Source organism: Xenopus tropicalis, chromosome 4 (genome assembly GCF_000004195.4).
Source record: "Xenopus tropicalis strain Nigerian chromosome 4, UCB_Xtro_10.0, whole genome shotgun sequence".
NCBI lineage: Eukaryota > Metazoa > Chordata > Amphibia > Anura > Pipidae > Xenopus > Xenopus tropicalis.
Window position 1 is genome coordinate 75,339,264 of NC_030680.2, and position 17,782 is coordinate 75,357,045.

Sequence of the window (17,782 nt, forward strand, 5' to 3'; positions counted from 1 at the left end):
TCACACAACTCATAGCATACAGATAGAGTGATTTCTTTTACCGATTAAATTGCCGGTTAGTCTCTACAAGGTTGCTACATTGTTGGTAAATGAGCTTCACTGATGAAAGAAATTAAGTAGTGGTGTGAGTGAAAATAAAGAACATCAATAGAATGCATTTTTTTTAGCAGCTCATTATCAGAGGGCTTCTCAGTGGGCAGGTAATTAGCATTAGCAGCTTTTCCGCCGGACCAGGAAGTGTTAAGTGAAACTGGTTTCATTTTCATGTTTAGTGGGAGAAATAACTATAGATATTTCTTATTTAAAAGAATAGGTTAGTAAAAAGTTTGTTCAGCATCAGCTCTATTCATTCAGCTCATGTCCACATTTTGAGAAGTGTGAACATTTGTTTGGACAGACGGTCACATTTGGTCTATGTTTTAGGAAATAGTAGACAAAAATGCAGGAAGACTCTCATTAATGGCTAATATGGTTACAGTGATATCAAAATATTGTAGAAACACCACAGGTATGAGATCCCTAACCTGGATACCTGTTATTCAAAAAGTTACACATTAAAGGAAGGCCATTGAGCATTTATTTTAACAAATAATACTAATAATATTATAATAATAATATAATAATAATAATATTTTCTTTGTAATAATAAAACAGGTTCTTGTACTTGGAAACTGATCTGCATGAATCCATATTGGTGGCAAAACAATCCTACTGGGTTTATTCAGTTTATTTCCATGTTAAGGAGAGATTCCTTATCCGGTCGCAAGCAATCCAGATAATAGATCCTATACTTTTAAGAGTGCTACATTTTAAAGGAGACATATAGAAAAGAATGTACCTGTGAATTATATTGATTTATTGAGAAATTCCACCAAAACCCCACTAGTCCCACCCATCTATTCCACTTCCTGCTGGCTGAATTCTCTGGATGTGCAGGGGATGTGCTAGGCTGACCTGATAGGGAACTGACGCCTGTCTTTGCTTGTGTGAGCACAAGGCTGTGATTGGCTCTCCCCCTCCTACTGTGCTTCTGGCAGGGACCATTAGGACACGCCCACCCTTCATTTGAAACAGGGACAGAGAACTGATAGGGAGCTCCAATAAAGGGGCAATTTTTACAGATAGGATTAATTTTTAGCCTAAAGTGAAATGATTGCAGTTTTATGGTTAAAAAATGACCAAAATAATGAATAAGTAGTCACACTCAAATATCATGCTAACTAGGCTTCAGTAGGGGCATCTCCTCACTGATTTGAGTTCCACAGAGTGTGATCAGATACATTTTAGGTATGTGTGCCTTACAGGGATTAATAATGAGTACAATTTACCAAAAAAATATTTTACCAATGTATTCATTTACAAATGCAGGTGCACATTAGTTGTAGTCCAGGCACCCACAGCCATCAGGGATTTACTTTAATTTTTTAAACTGAACTAAACTCTTTCAATCCCTGGATATGCTTGTCCCACATGGTTTGAAGCCATATTTTTATTTATAGTGAAATTAGATCCTACTGCAAAGTATTCCCTCTCTCTACAGAGAACTGTTGTCCTTGAAAAAATAAAGGTTAAAAATAAATGAAACAAGGCAACGTCCATCCTCCTGAGGGAACCAAAACAACACAGGTGTCAATGTTTTACTTACCCTATGCCAGCCAGCAACTTAATATTATCCAAGCACTAAGTAAAGATATTCACTTAACCCCAATGAAAGGGTAAAGGCTTTTTTTTTGTAAGTTTAATGAAATCGCCAAATACTTCTATATATTCATATACAACAAGTAATGTACTTTATAGGAAAACAAACATTCAATTGTGAACTGAGTGTGTTTGAGGACTGAGCAGAGAGTGCATATAGTGATAGTATGGCAAAGTCACTTCTCAGATACTACACCCTTTAGGTAATACACCCAGTAGATTCCTTGGGCAATGCCAGTGGCACGAGGACATGAGATGACAAGCTTTCCAGTCACTGGAACCTTGCTCCCAGGATTAGGGGCCTCATATGACACAGAAATATAATGGGTCTTTTTAGGTCGAACAGGCTCACAGGGCTTCACTGTGAAAGCTGGAGGATCTGCCTGGAATGTGAAAGCTGTAGTTTGCAGAAAGACATTCTTGAAAGGGATGGTGATAGAGGAGCCAGAGCGGATTTGGATGGGTCCCTGAGGTTTGGGGGATAAGGAAGAGCCAAAAAGTGGAATGGTGTACTCTCCTCCTACTGGGGAAGAAATCAGCAGAACAGCACGTGACTCCCCTAGCTGTACAGGTTCATAGGTAACATCAACACTGACTTCCGATCCACCTTGTGAACCAGGGGCAGCTGTCACTAACTTCTCAACGTGGAAATCAGAATTATCAACCTAGTTAAAACAAAACAGGAAAGGTGCATATTATACATATAAATACATATATATTTATATATCAGACTAGCACACCCTTATTAAAATTCAGTGCCTTTATTGTAAGCACATTGCAGAAAAATCCGACGTTTCAGTCCTTATTAGGACCTTTCTCTGAGAAAGATCCTAATATGGACCAAAACGTTGGATTTTTGTGCGATGTGCTTACAATAAAGGCACTGAATTTTAATAAGGGTGTGCCAGTCTTAGAACATATTTTGTATACAATTGAAACACTTTTTTCTTTGCCCCTGTGTGTGCAGTACCCTTTCTTTATATTTTATGTTTTACCTGCACCCAGGGCATTTGGTTTTGTGAAGGGTGTGTATATACACACAGAATGTGGATTATATATATATAAAAAATCATAGTACTGCAAGTACTGTGTGAATACTTGTGAAAAATCAAAATTTATTGAAAAAAATCAGATGTTTCCAACACAAACTGTGCTCTTTCTCAAGGAAAAAAACATACATATATATATATAATAAAACAAAAAAATGTCAGCACTCACAGGATTTAAATTATTTGAAAAAAAAGGTAAATTTTATTACAAAATGTCAAAAAGGAACATTACAGACCTCAATGTTTCAGTCCCCCACAGGGAATTTCATCAGGAGGCAGAGAAAAGACTGTATTTTCTCAGATGATAAAAAAAATTTGCATTTTCTGAAAGGAACTGCAGTGTTTACCTTACAAGTGTATTCAGCCTTCTGGCGGGTATAGTTGGTGAATTTGGCACTGATTGTCTGGCTGGAGCCAAGAGTTGTGCGGAAGTAAAGGGGTTTCTCAGACAAGGCAGGTGTGGCTTTTAGAAGGAGTTCATATTGAAATAAACCCAAGTCAGTGCTCTGAAGAGCTAAACGTCCTGTTGACTCCCCAGATTTCAGAGGTTGGTACTCGAACATCAGACTACCCTGCAGAAGGAAAACAAAAAAGAGCAGTGCTATGTAAGAATGACAGATGGACATAAACGTAGCATATCTGTAGCTGTGACAATAATATAAATCCAGTCTAGGAAAGGATAATACAGTTAAATATATAGACTAAAAACTGCAGAATAATTCTGCATTTTAGCCTATTAAAAATTTATGATTTGAAAAATATAGATTTGAAAAAAGTTTTCACAAGATAAAAAACATCTATGTAATACTGCTACATATTTAGTACATGGAATTAAGTTTGTAAGGCAAAATGCTGCAGTATCTTCACAACTGTTAAACTGTGCAGCATTCAAAGACAGTTCCTGTACACAAGGTATGTTTCATTGACATAGCAAGTTACCTCAGACTGTGCAGGTACAGTAAGTTGTGGTGGCAAATTAATCTCTGCCACTTTACAATCAGTCACGAAGGTGACTGGGACGGACAGAGGATTCTCCACATTCACAGTCGCTACTGTGCTTTGCCGAACTGGTGTCACCATTTCAATAGTGGTAATGATGCCTGGAGGTGTTGCTTTGAAAGTGACAAAGTAGAATAGATATTCTTGGGTTGCCTCATTACGGAATGTCACCTGCAGCCAAAGATAAGAAAAATAAGCATCATACAATCTTAATTCTATCCACAGAAAAACACCTAGTCACCAGGGAGACTTAGGGGTGGATTTAAAAAAAAAAAAAAAAAGTGAAAAATATTACTTTCTGTGACAAACTGGATTCCTTAGCAGATAAACCCAAAAGCAGTGCTATTCCCTCACCTTTACAGAGAATGTGCCCTCTTTATAAGAATGAAAGGAAAGTTTGTAGTCCCTCTTTGAAGCAGCAGGAACTTCAATATATTCAAGTCCCTTTATGGTGGTAGTACTGTCCAGACGATCTGGCTTAACTGCCTCCACTATTGCATGAAACCTATGACATAACATGACAAGAGAGGTAAGAAATTGACATTATATAAAAGCTACCAGTTGGGGAGGTAATTAAGATGCTTTTCTGACTGACCAAGCAGTGAAAGATTTGGTAACTTTCAAAGTTAAAGCCCCAAATGCTGCCCTACCACTGGTGACTGAAGATCGAAAGAAAATACATATCCATATTTTGTATGGGGTGTCAAGGGGTGTCAAGGCTATTATTCTCGAACTGCTATTAAATGGCAGCTACCTGCAACCTCAACCAACCAGAGATGTAAATAGACAACTACTGACATAATGGCTAAATACCAGCTTTGGCTGGTTCTTATTTTAATCAGGTGGGAGATATATATATATATTTGAGATATGAATAATATATTTTGAAAAACAAGGAAAAGTTCTACATAGACGTGACTTCATACATTATTTTTAATTCTTAAGTACCTGTGCCAAATTACATTATAAAAAATTATACCTCTTTCAGGCATAACAAACAGCATATGCAGGTAGAGTTATTGCTGAAGTCAGATATACAGACTAGCTAGAGGAAATAATAACTAAGACATAGCATAGATATAATACAGCTAGTGATAGCTTCAGGGTGCTCCAATAGCAAAACAAAGACAGATAAAAAGATAAGATAAAAAATAAACAGGTAAGATGATAGCACCATTGACTGGTTCTACTGATCAGTAACCCTTTCATCTCACCTTTGTGTTTTGTTTAGCCAGTTGGCTACAGACAGCAGTTCAGTGTAGGGTGTCTTGCAGGGCACTTCTCGGATTATATTACCAGAAGACCTTGGAGGATCAGCAATGCCATGAAGAAGATACATCAACCCCGCCCCATCCGGCAAGGGGAAGAAGATTGAACCCTAATTACCACAAATACACAAATGCTGAATAATAAAAAAATGTTCTGTATGAACATAAATCCAGTATACTGGATATCTCTTCCCCTCTAAATAATATAGGGACACAAAGGAATTGTGTGACTTTTTATAGAACAATTCCAACTGATTGTCACAGAAATCCAATAACTTCCTCTATATGTATGGTTACCAGACCATTTGAAAATTCAGGGAAATGTCTACTAAATGCATGTTGCAGGGGTTAACCGATTGCATTTACATTAGTGCATCTTTTCTAGCTAGCTAATTTCTAGATGGGTCCCTGCATTTTGTGTTAGAAAATCTGTTAACCCGACAAGTGAGAGACATGTTATCCTGATAATATATGAATTTGTACAAAATATTTTACTAATTCTGAAATTAAACATATTTACGTTAATAATAAAAATTATATTAGTTAATAAAAGTCACAAAAGAGTTCATGTGACAAGTGATATTACTAAGCACCAATAATAACATTGGGAAAGTCATTCAAAGTAATTTAGATTTATAGGGCTATAGGTTCTCAAAGGGCTACTCTGCACCCTTCTAATATCTCTGGATATCCAGCCTACAGAATAAGGATCAAGTAGCACTAGTGGCATCTTAGTACGTCTGAATGACTGATTGTACTATAAGTTGGGATATTACATTTTTTTTTCTAAGTGACCCCTCATATAAGAATCATTACAAATTACACCATTCTGTAAAAATAGATTATTTCACAGAAACTGAGGCATGTTATTTTGGAAGACATTCAGAAAACCCTGATGTTTAGGTTACCTGGTGTTTTTTCCCCTCACTGGTCATGGTAATAGGTCGATATGTGATCTCATAGGGCTTGTTCTGCTGAGCTTCCACAGCGATGATATCCTGCCCTGTCCACTGTTCCCCATCAATGACTGGATGCAGATTCCAAGCCTGGTTAGTTTTATTAATTAGTAAGATCGTTTGAGTCTGTTTACTTCTCACGTGGCACTGGAAACTCACAACCTGAAGAGCAGTAACAATGGAATGTCATATTACTGAATCTATACATTACCAGAATATTTACTCTCAATGGATTTAGTTAGTACAGTACAGCAGATTAAGCATTTACCAAACAGTGGACCTAGCACCCCAAGGTGGACTGGCCTGCAAGAAGCTGTGTCAAGGGTCAGACATTTATGCTTGGTTAGATGGCCAGACCTTGAAACACGTGTATCCTGTCTTCCAGCAACTGGGTATATTAATATTATACCATCATATATACTCATGCATGATTATTTAATATGCCTTTAGAGATTCTATAGTAGTAAGGGCCTGAACAAGGGGAAGGCAGAAGAGGAACTTACCTAGGGCAATGATTTCCTGTCTAAATGTCTACCTGCCTGCTTGCTTACCCCAAGTTTCGTACCTTGCATCAGCAGCTGGGGTAATTCATTGCATGACTTGATACTGAGTAGGATGGAAAGGTGACACTCAAGACAGAGGGGTTAATGGGTGGCAGGGTAGTATGGGACAGATAAGCCGAGGGGGTGAGTGAAAAACGGAGGTCCTGACTTGGGACATTTAAATTTTGTGCTCCTTGCCTGTTTTTAAATTGATCAGTATACAGTTGCATCAGCCATGTTATACAAGATTGTGTGAGATATCGCCAGTCCCCTTTCCATCTTAAGCAGCACAGTCAAGTGTCAGGGGGTTTAGGAGAACAACTTCCCACTTTGGCCACAGCCCAGCATAATGCTTATGTAGCCATCATGGCACTGTTAAAGGTGAATGAAAGTTGAAGAAAAGACATGGAAAGGGGAGTTAGAAGAATGGGGAAAATTATTTTGCTACTCCCTCTAGATCAGGGATCCCCAACACAAGCATTGAAAAGTTCCTGGGGGTGCCAATAAAAGCTATAATTGGTTACTTAATAGCTCCTATGTGGACTGGCAGCCTACAGGACGCTCTGTTTGGCATTATACTTAGAATTAATGCAACCAAAACTTGCCATCAAGCCAGGAATTCAAAAATAAGCACCTGCTTTGAGGCCACTGGGAGCAACATCCAAGGGGTTGGGAAGCAACATGTTGCTCCTGAGCCACTGGTTGGGGATCACTGCTCTAGATGATGCTTAATGAAAAAAATCAAGTAAAAAAAAAAGAAGAGGTATAGAAATCTACCAAAAACCTTTGGCAACTGGTTAAGCGCTTTTCCATGTATTATTATGTACTAAATGTAGGTAGCAACTGGTGTGCCTTTAGGCTAATGGCACACAGGGAGATTACCGAAAACGAAGCACCAAGTATGTTTTCCTACAGGTGATTCAGTTTATTGCCGTTGGGAAAGCATTTTGAGGAGATAAATTGCCTGCAGTAGCTCACATTTAATTGTAGGTGACAAATCTCCCCATAAGCCTTAGAGTTTATGGCATGGTGATTGAGTTTGGAAGCAATGGGTATGTTAGGAGGAAAGTTTTCATTGTTAATGAGTGGCTGGCAAGCCTGACACCTCAGGAATAAGCAGGTATCCAAGAAGTAGAATTGCTTGGGGAAGGGGTGGTTTCCAGGTGAGCCTGGCAGTGCTTGGTCATTCCAAAATTAGTTGTTATACAAATGTTCATGTATTTTGTGCTTTATATGTTGTGTTATGTTTCTGCTATCTCATTTCTTAGTTATGATACGTTTTTCACTAAAACTTTACTTACTCCTTTAATACATGTTCAGCCTATTCACCAATAAGTCTGTGTCTGGTGTGTTTATTCAGGTAGGGCGTAGCAGGTTGGTAGTTAGCATGGGTGAGGCAAGTCCCAATGCTGTCTCTGTCAAGCAGCTATTAGTAGTTTTTTAAAGCAATATCCCAACCACATGTGGGCTCATTAACAAAAGAGGGCATGATGGAAAATGAATTCAACTGCAGCAAAGCACAATGATTTTGCCCATCAGATGTGCTATCAAAAGTACAGTCTGCACAAGAAATATATGTATTGCTTCCATCAGCGAGACTGGTGCTTGCAAATGAGTAATATGATGTACTAGAGTACTCTATAAATATCTAAATGGAAAATAATTTTTTGCAGTGTATCTAATGTGTTTTGATGTTTTCCGCAATACTATACATGGAATACAGCAAGCACTATTCTAGCTCACAATTACCTCTTTGGTAGAGGGAAGCCCTACACAAGATCCAGAGAGGGTCAACATTAAGGCTTTGCTCCCTTCAATGAAGCATGAAAGATTTTCATAGTGAATATCAGCAGCAATCTCACGAGGGTGGAAGACAACTTCAAATGTCACATCAGTGCCAGCAGTTATATAACCAGAGGCTGGTGATATGGAAAAGTCTGGCTGAAACTTCTCACTGTCCCACTTAAACCTGCCAGAACAGAAAAGCATTGAAAAGACTCAATTACAAATTCATATGAAGAAAATCTCCTATCAGTACCATCACATCATATTTGATTTAATGAAAAAGCTAGCTAATGAGGATTTCACTCCATCATGTCTTTATTCAAAAAAAGGTATTTCTGTATAAAATATATATTGAAAATAACAATAATCAGAAGCATGAGCTTTTGAACAGCACTATTAAACAGTTATTAACACAAAAAATTTGGTTAGAGATACTCCTACATAAGGTCATTGTAATCCTGGTTTATGCAAGATGTGACAGAGCACATGCCAGTTTATATGTTATATAAACTGATATTATGCAAAAAAAACTTGTTTTTTGTTAAGGAGAATTGCCAGTTTTGGTGCTGCAACTGTGCAGTAGTTGGCAGCTCCCTGTAGTCATTGGTGTAAGAGATGCCTTGATGGAGGGCAAAGTGCCTACAACTTCACAGAATGGCAGCTACATAGCAACATAAGTTTGTAATGCTAGAAGCTACAGTAATTTGACATCTGAATGACAAAAGAAGTCTTTTAGTTACCACACTACATAGAACAAAGCACAATTTTGGGTGCAATTTCCATGTTTTTTACCCACATAATTTGTTTTTTTTATATAATTCCAGGGTCATTGCAGTTGCCACTCTCTGTGGCAACTGCAAAGACCCTGGAATTATAGGAAAATTGCCTGATTCCGTTTTGCCTGACAGAATTGTGCAGAAAGTCTGGTTGGAGTAATTTTATTGGAACAATAGCTAGGCAGACAATTTAGCATCCTTGTAACTGCCGTTCAGGTCCTAAATAACCCCTTTTATCTGTCATTTCCTCCTCAAGTCATGTGATATGCTGTAAACACTCAAAAAATTATCTGCAAAACTGAATGACCACAAGGCAAGCATAATCAGAAAATGGACCACAACAGTTAGGGAGAGTTCTGTAGTAAAAACTGGTAACAGGCCACTAGATTTGTATCCCACTATTCCCATGCTATGATCTTACTGGAAACTATAAGCATTTACTTCTGGTGACATTTCTCTAATATGCCATGTAAATAGGGCCTTTCTAACAGTTACCCCTGTAAAAAATAATTGCCCAGATCTCAACCAGACAAGCCTGATCATTCAGAAGATACTTGGTTTACTGTTGCAGAATCTGTGCAAAGCTACAGCTGATAATGGAAACACAAGTTAATATGTTTAATTTATACAGTAAATTACCTGGCTCCCAGCTCCCCGGTGTTGCTAAGGACTATCCTTCTAATTGCCTGGCACTGCAAAACAACTGCTCCAAATGAGATGTATTCCTGATCCAAGCTCAGTTCTAGACCCTGGCTGCACCCACGCAGGACAAGAAGCGATCGTGCCACTCCATAAGCTTCAAGCATAACTTCTTCTGCAAACTGCACAATTCGTTCCCTTGGATTAAACTGCAGCTCCAATTTACAGATGCCGCCACGTGGGGGGATTGTTATTTCTGAACCAGGTGATATACTGAGGACCTGAAGGTGAGACACAGTTATAGAGAACGTGCAGAGAAGAACGTTATAGAGAGTGCAATGACCTACAAATGTGATACATTATTTATAAAAAGGAAAATTTAACTTTACAATCTTATTTTATGATGTTTAGCATCCTTACAGAATCATTGTGATTTATATTATTCTATAAAGCTAATTATTTATCATTTAGAAATATTTATGGAATATTTTCCACATTATAAATAAACCATGCAATAATTGACACAAGGGGGCTGAATATTTAATATAGCATGGGTTCATTTCATACAAGCAAGAGATCTAAGGGCATAACTACACAGGAGATTCTGATAAAATTTTGTGGGTCAGGTCCTCAAAATCTTGTCATACAACAGCACAAGATTTTGATCTGGTTCCCCCTGCTGTAATGTAAAAAGGATCAGATAAAGTCGGACGGTGGGTTTTGTTCTGACAGTGAGAAGAAAATAGTCTTTCAGACACCATCAGTTGCAAAAGCAGCATGCAGCAGTTCCTTCTGACAGATGGCAAAGCTTTCATGTAGTTTACACATCAGATTTCCCATTATATATTTTTTTTTTTAAAAGGTAAATTTTTATTAACAACAGACAGACAGTTGTGCCAAACATTAGTAGTGTACATTTCCCAATAGTACAAATTTGTTATACAGAGCTGCAAGACATACTACATAAATATACAATTTCGCTTTGCTTATAAGACTTGTTGTACAGAGTTAGTCTAACCCTGCCTCAATCCACGGGTTCCAGATCAGGTCGAACTTAGCCTGTGTTCCCCTTGCTTCTGAGGTAAGTTTAATTAGAGGAATTGCTTGGTTTACCAACTGTTTCCATGTTTTTATGGACGGTGGCCGTGCTCCCATCCAGTGCATGGCGATGTTTTTCCTAGCGTAAAAAAGGAGGGTTCGGTACCGATTTCTGGCGTAACTGCTTGGAATAATGTCTTCCAGTATTCCGAAAAGGCATATAGAGGGAGAGGTGACGAGGGGAAAGTCCAGGTTATCAGCTAGATTTTTTAGGATTTTATACCAGTACCTGGCGATGTCGGGACAGCTCCATATCATATGGAAAAATCCTGCTGGTGAAGTATTGCATCTGGGACATGAGGGGTCTGGTTTCCTCCCCATTTTGTATAGCCTGTACGGCGTAATATATAGCTGGTGCATAATTTTGTATTGTACCAGGCGATCTCTGGTTGATATTAAATACTGTATATACTCGAGTATAAGCCTAGTTTTTCAGCACCCAAAATGTGCTGAAAAAGTCACCCTCGGCTTATACTCGAGTCGGGTGCCATGGGTCCCTCCAGACTAGCACCCTCTGTCCTTTGTGTGCAAATTAGGCCACCTGCAACCAGACCCCCCAGTGCCCTGGCGTAGGCTCCCACTAGCAATACTTATTCCCCCTTACATGTCCTCCGGGACTGGGTCTGCTGCCAGTTTGCCAATGCACAAGGAGCATGGAGTAGTACTCATATTGTTTTTGTTGACGCTCTTCTCCGCTTACAGAGCTAGTTTACTGTTTTTCTTTTAAATAAATATTTAAAAACATATACCCCACTGATGCCTCAATTTATGTAATTTTACTGGTATTTATTTTGATTATTGAAACTTAGCAGTAGCTGCTGCATTTCCCACCCTAGGCTTATACTCGAGTCAATACGTTTTCCCAGTTTTCTTAGGTAAAATTATGTACCTCGGCTTATATTCGGATCGGCTTATACTCGAGTATATACGGTAATTGTAACAGTTATCTGTTGCCTCCTCCCAGACCTCAGAGGTCAGTTGTGGAATGTCAGTGAGCCATCGGGTTCTGGCTGTTTCAAATGGCCTGGGTTTTCCCATTATATTTTTAACCATTCAACTACTTGTATGATGTTATATGTAAACCCAACCCCATGCTACAAAAGCTCCTGTGTAGCTCTTACCCTCACTTGCATTTTAGATCTATTGTTTCTTTTCAACACTATCCATTTTTAATTTTAAAAATTGAAAGTCTCACCAGGGAAAGGGATCAATCTTTTTATTAATTTTTTTAAATTATAAAATGCTTTCATGGATCAGTTAAAATAATTGTGGGTGAAAAAAAACAATCTAAAAAAAATAAGATCCCTTGCCCTAATCTAAGCTACAATGATTAATAAGGCCAGATGTCCTATTTCAATAAGAATATTAGGTACATAGACAATTCTTCATTGAGCATATATTTAGCTGTTTTCTTAAAAGTAAACAACTCTCAATGCTTTTGTTAGAGTTGTTACTAAAGTGCTTTTACCTTGGGATCCTGGAGTGCAGCAATACTTGGACTTAGTGTTATTTTGCAAGTAACTGGGCAAAGGCTATTATTTACAATTGGGATGCTTTTCTTCACAGCTTGCCCAATGTTTACAGCTCCAAAATTTGTCACCTTATATTTGGGATCAGAAACTTCAACCTGCACAGAATCGAGAATCACTCTTAGCAAGTACTAAACACATACATTTTTTAGCAAAAAAAAAAAAGAATGAACTGCTTCCGGTCCTAACTTATTCATGTTTATTCATCTATATGATCTGTATCAGGGACGAACACAGTTTGTACGCGAAACTATACAAGGACCACCCCCCCGAAATCTACAATGCTATGTATTCAAGATAACTCCTCCGATATACATCCTTCTCCCTGCCCTCTTAGCAAAGTCTAATTCCCAGCCACCTATATCCACATTCCTACACATAGAGGTCTCTATCCTCATTGAATGTGCTGCTGATCAATACCTGCTAAACATCCAATGACTGAAGAGAGCTTAGATGTTTCAGTGTAGGACTGAAACACTGCAGGGAGTTAAAACAGTAAGATCTGGAGATTTGGGTGAATAAGCAAAACATGCGCATCAATAGAGAAAGATAGAGGAGAGAATGGCACATAGTAACAGGAAAAGGTAGGAAAGAATGGCAGATAGGCAGGAAAAGAGATAAGCAAATTGGAAAAGGGAAAAATGAGAAATGTCACAGGGAAGGACTTTTGAAGAGAATGAGGGTATATAGGTTACTGAGGATTGCATACTGAGAAATATAAAAATGGTAGAGGTAGAAGCCACAATAACAAGTTTAGGCCCAGTAGTGATCTGTTTTTATGCTGTCTATTATCTCATCATTCATACATCCAGCAAAATGTATGTGGTGTACAATTTCAGATTTTCTCTTAAGGCAACTTCCGCGATTTCACTGAAATCGCGCCGCCGTGTATGCCATCCCACCAGCGATTTACATTTTCGCCGGTGGGATGGCATTTCGGGGAGATTAGTCACCCGCGAACAGGGAGATTTGTCGCGGGCTACTAATCTCCCCCTTACCATGTTGCAATCTTAATGATGCATATCACTCACTTTATCAGTTACTTTACTGACTGATATCTATAAGTCTCAACAAATGTTTCAAATGTTAATAAGCCACAGCTATCTTTTATTTTATAACCCTGTTTTCAAAAAGTCTCTGGCTTGTCTAGAATGATGCTGTTTTACATACCTAATATGCTTACATTTGCATATTGTATTTAAATGCATATGACCATGTTTTCCTGCTAATGGATTTTGCAGTGCATGGCCTACCTTCATCTCAATGCCCTGGCCTTGAAGATTGACTGCCTGCTTGGAATGCCCATTCATCTGAAAGATCACAGTTTCTTGGTACAGGATAGCTGCACGTGGGTAGAAAGTGATAGGGATCTCCATTTTTCCTCCTGGAAGCAGCACAACTGCGTGGAAGTCAACCTCAATATGGGCTGTGTTACTGTACAGACAATCCATGCTGCAAATAATAAAGACTGTTGATCAACTAAAGTTGCTACTGGAAACTGAAACTTCTTCATGTATAATCAATGAGACATAACATAATCAACTACTTGGTTTGGTGTTAAATGTAATAATGGCTCATCAAAATAAATGGCAGCACTGGATTCCTGTTCTGATATAAAATGACATAAAATTATATTAAAATGAATATAGGATCTGCAGTTAGTTCCGTTAGAACACTGCAGTTTCTTACTGGGGTGTCGGGGGATCAATAAAAAAGAGAGCTAAACGCTGGGGCTAGTAAATCTCATTGCAATTATACATGACTAACAGGATTAGCAGAGGCTTTGTGAAAGGATATGTGGGGCCCCATACAGCATCAAACTTTTTGGGGCAGCCCCTTGCAAGGTAAGTCAGCTTTTGGTTATTTAGGGTGTTCCAGAAGAATGGGAGAGGTGGAGGAGCCATGGATTTCCATTGTATGAGAATGGCCTTTTTGGAATAGTAGAGAAGTTGAAGGTAACACAGTCTGGCATGATGTGCCAAATCTTCTGCCACTCCAAACAGGCAAACAATTGGTAATACAATCTGTGGAAAATTTAGGGTAACCAAAATGTAGTGTACAATGTCTCTCCAGAAGCACTGCACAGCTTGACAGTTCCAAAACAAGTGAATGTAGGAGCTTTCATGTTCACATTTTATACAAGCATCAGAAGTATGAGGCTATATATCTTAGATATATAATATGAGATAAACTTGAATCAGAAATTTCATTTGTATGTACCTATCCCTTATTGATATTGTTAAGTCTGGAAGTCCTTGGATGTTTTTGAATGCTATTATAACTGTAAGCACTGGGGTACTGATTGTATAGTATGGAGAGTGGCCTCTGTATGGGAGATTATCTAGTGCCTCAAGTGAGCCCAAGATGTTGGCTTCAAGAGTTGCAGAGGTGTTATCCTGGTGTGGAACCAGCCACAAGTGTAGATATGTACATATACTAAATCTAAATTTTACAACTTGAGAGAACTTGCAGATATCTTACACACTTACCTAACCTCCCTCTCATCTTTGTTGGTAATGATTAGAGTCTTCCGAACAGGCTGCATTCCAGCATGGTAAATAAAGCAATTCCCAAAGTTATACTGCGTAAAAGAGAAATGCATTCCAGGCCTGACAGCTCTGCCATTAAGACAACATCTTAACTCTGGTCCATTTTCTATCTGCAAAATCAATGCACCCTGTCACTTTATATGAACAGTTCTAAATCACAAAATGGCATACAGATTATTAGTATTATTACTATTAACACATATTTATAAGGCGCCAACATTTTAGACATACAGAATTACATATAATGCAAGCAATAACCGATACAAGAGGTAAATGGAGCATTATCTAAAATAATTTACAAAATAAAAGATGACTTGAACCCTTCAGAATTGACACAAATAAAAGCTATACACATGACTGGATGGTTCATTTTCAATACTGCTCTTGGTGGTCTTTTTAAAAAAAATGCACCACCCTGGGAAACTTTCTAAAGGAGTGCCAAACCACCATATTTGCTGTCTCTCACAGGCATTGCTCTCTAGACAGACCCTTGTGCAATTCTAATTCTACAGAAGGAACACCTGGGAGAGATAGCAATGATGGTGGTGCTGCATTGGTCCACACCTTTAGTATTTACCCCTCCAACTGAATTAACGTTTCCTTGACCTTTAATAATGAAAGTAGCATACTAAGTTTACTAATAAATCAACATACGTTGATTTATTAGTAAACTTAGTATGATACTATATCTTCCCTTTCATACTATCTAACATAAAGGGGTAGCCCTATAGATTGCTTTTTTATAGTCTTTTTTTATTGCTTTTAATACAAATATTAACAGAAAATAAAGGAAAACAAATAGATAAACAAAAGAAAAGAATAGGTGGGTTTGCACAGTTCATTGTTTTTTTGATTTTACATGCTATTATCAATAGAAGGCACAATAAAGAATAACATTACAATATTACACAGCAATAAGATATTGGTCCTAATGTGGGGTGTCCTCCAAATCTAAAGAGTCCAGCCAACATTGCCAAACCTGGTCAAATTTATTGGGTATACCCCATTGGGTGTATACCAAGCGTGCCAAAGTGGGATGCTTCTGCAAAAGATTTTTCCACACACCAGTAGTAGGAGAGTCACCTGAAATCCATTTAAGAGCTAGGAATAGTGATTCTCGCATTGATGTTAGTACGTTATGAGATTTAGTAAGGTATGTTACAACCCCAAGTAAACATATTTTTGGAGATACCTGGACTAGTATTGTAGTAGACGAATAAAAATCTGCAGACATTACAGCCCTATAGATTGTTAACACTTGCAGACAGGGCCTTTATTGCCTATTGTACCAGTTTGTCAGTTGACAATGATGATAAAAATGACACCTTACAGGTCATCTGTCTTTTGATTGCAGGAGTCAGAGATCTCCATCAGCCATACAGCATTTTCAGTTTATAGGCCTATCTTATAACAGGATTCTTAACCTATTGGGGCATTGTACTATTTGGGCTGGGTCTCCATATAATTTAATTCTGAAACCATCTTTGGTTCTTTTTCATTCCACCGAAATTCACATTTTAATTCTAGTAGTGTTTAAATAGGAGAGCAAATTTAAAAAAAAAAATCATGATGCTTGATCTGTTTGTAGTCTCAAAGCAACTTGATTTTCAAGTGATCAGACTTGACTTGATTTGGCCACGAATAAGATGGGCAGATCATCCTATATGTGGCAGCCCTAGCTGAAATATATATGCTGAGAAACTGGATATAGTCTTATGTAAATTACAAATAGGGATGCATCAAATCCACTATCTTAGAATCCGGCCAAACCCTGAATCCTTTGTGAAAGATTCAACGAATACTGAACAGAATCCTAATTTGCATAATCAAATTAGGATAAGAAAGGGCTAAAGACAACCACGTGCTTCTTGCCCAAATCCTAACCTGAATCCAGGATTCTGTGCATCCCAAATGCATAGTAACTGATTTGTTTAATAAATAGCTTCAATATTTATTATTTGTGTGGCAGATAGTTAGGCAAAAAGTTTTTTAGTTCAGGTAAATGATCCAGTCATTTTCTTAAACTAAAATCTACTATTTAATGCATTTGCTTCCCTGCAGTTAATAGTAAATGAGTATATAGGAAAAATATTTAGTATATTTGTGCTTAAGTGCTTTACATATAAAAAGCATTTTTAAACAAAAAAAATATTAATTAAAACTGACCTTTATAATCAGCTGGGTGTCCTTAAGTGTACATTTCTTGGTGGGATAAAAGGCAAGTGAGAAGTGTGCAACCTGCCCAGGTCCCACATAGCCACTGTCTGGATGGATGGTTATACAGTCCTTTACAGTCTCAGGAGCAGACAGTGCACACGAAAAATTGAACGGAAACTGACCATTGTTCATAATATTAAACTGAAGTGACGTGCTGTCATTAATATCCACCTACCAAAAACCAACAGGAGACATTGATAAGAGGGGAAATAAAAGTACATATAAAGAATAACAAAGATGATCATGGGGCAATATGTATGATAATGTATGACAGGTGAACAAACGCTTTATTATTTTAATATTTAATTATTATTGTCGGATCCTCTTAGTGGCTCAACCTCGGGTTAGAGCGCCCCTTATGGGTGAAGACACACTGGGCTAAAAGTAGCAGCTACTTTTTCAAGTCTACTGAACTCCAGAAAATCCCTTGCCATAGACAATACTGAGAATGTCCTCTGCTAAAACACACATTAAAACACAGTTATCAGCAAATGATCAGTATTGTCTTTTTTAGTACCCGTGACAAGTAGCTGCTACTAGTAACTCCATGTGTCTTCGCCCTAACTTATAACAAGATTGCAGATATAGGATAACACTTGTGTATAGGTCATTCAGCTTTAGTTCCAAGAATGTCTAGGATAGCAAGTAAGATTAAGCCCTCATATCTAAAGCAAAAT

The 17,782-nt window shown here is 37.9% G+C and overlaps 1 protein-coding gene across 3 annotated transcripts in view; it reads right to left on the reverse strand.

Annotated features, from left to right (window-relative positions):
• Positions 1-1,708: 1,708 nt before the first annotated feature.
• The window catches only part of hydin (HYDIN, axonemal central pair apparatus protein), a 137,936-nt gene continuing 121,862 nt past the window's right edge, over positions 1,709-17,782 (reverse strand). For 2 of the 3 annotated variants that reach the window (XM_002931686.5, XM_012961640.3), the window contains exons 74-85: positions 17,055-17,276; positions 14,829-14,998; positions 13,593-13,791; positions 12,279-12,437; positions 9,713-9,993; positions 8,262-8,481; positions 5,923-6,132; positions 4,961-5,124; positions 4,101-4,251; positions 3,687-3,917; positions 3,095-3,319; positions 1,709-2,363 (exon numbers count right to left, since the gene is read on the reverse strand). In XM_002931686.5, the coding sequence (XP_002931732.3) occupies positions 1,875-2,363; positions 3,095-3,319; positions 3,687-3,917; positions 4,101-4,251; positions 4,961-5,124; positions 5,923-6,132; positions 8,262-8,481; positions 9,713-9,993; positions 12,279-12,437; positions 13,593-13,791; positions 14,829-14,998; positions 17,055-17,276 (2,721 nt within the window). In that variant the 3' untranslated portion in view covers positions 1,709-1,874. Of the gene's footprint in view, positions 2,364-3,094; positions 3,320-3,686; positions 3,918-4,100; positions 4,252-4,960; positions 5,125-5,922; positions 6,133-8,261; positions 8,482-9,712; positions 9,994-12,278; positions 12,438-13,592; positions 13,792-13,816; positions 14,364-14,828; positions 14,999-17,054; positions 17,277-17,782 lie in introns of those variants that run through there. The other variant, XM_031900834.1, reaches the window with a different exon arrangement.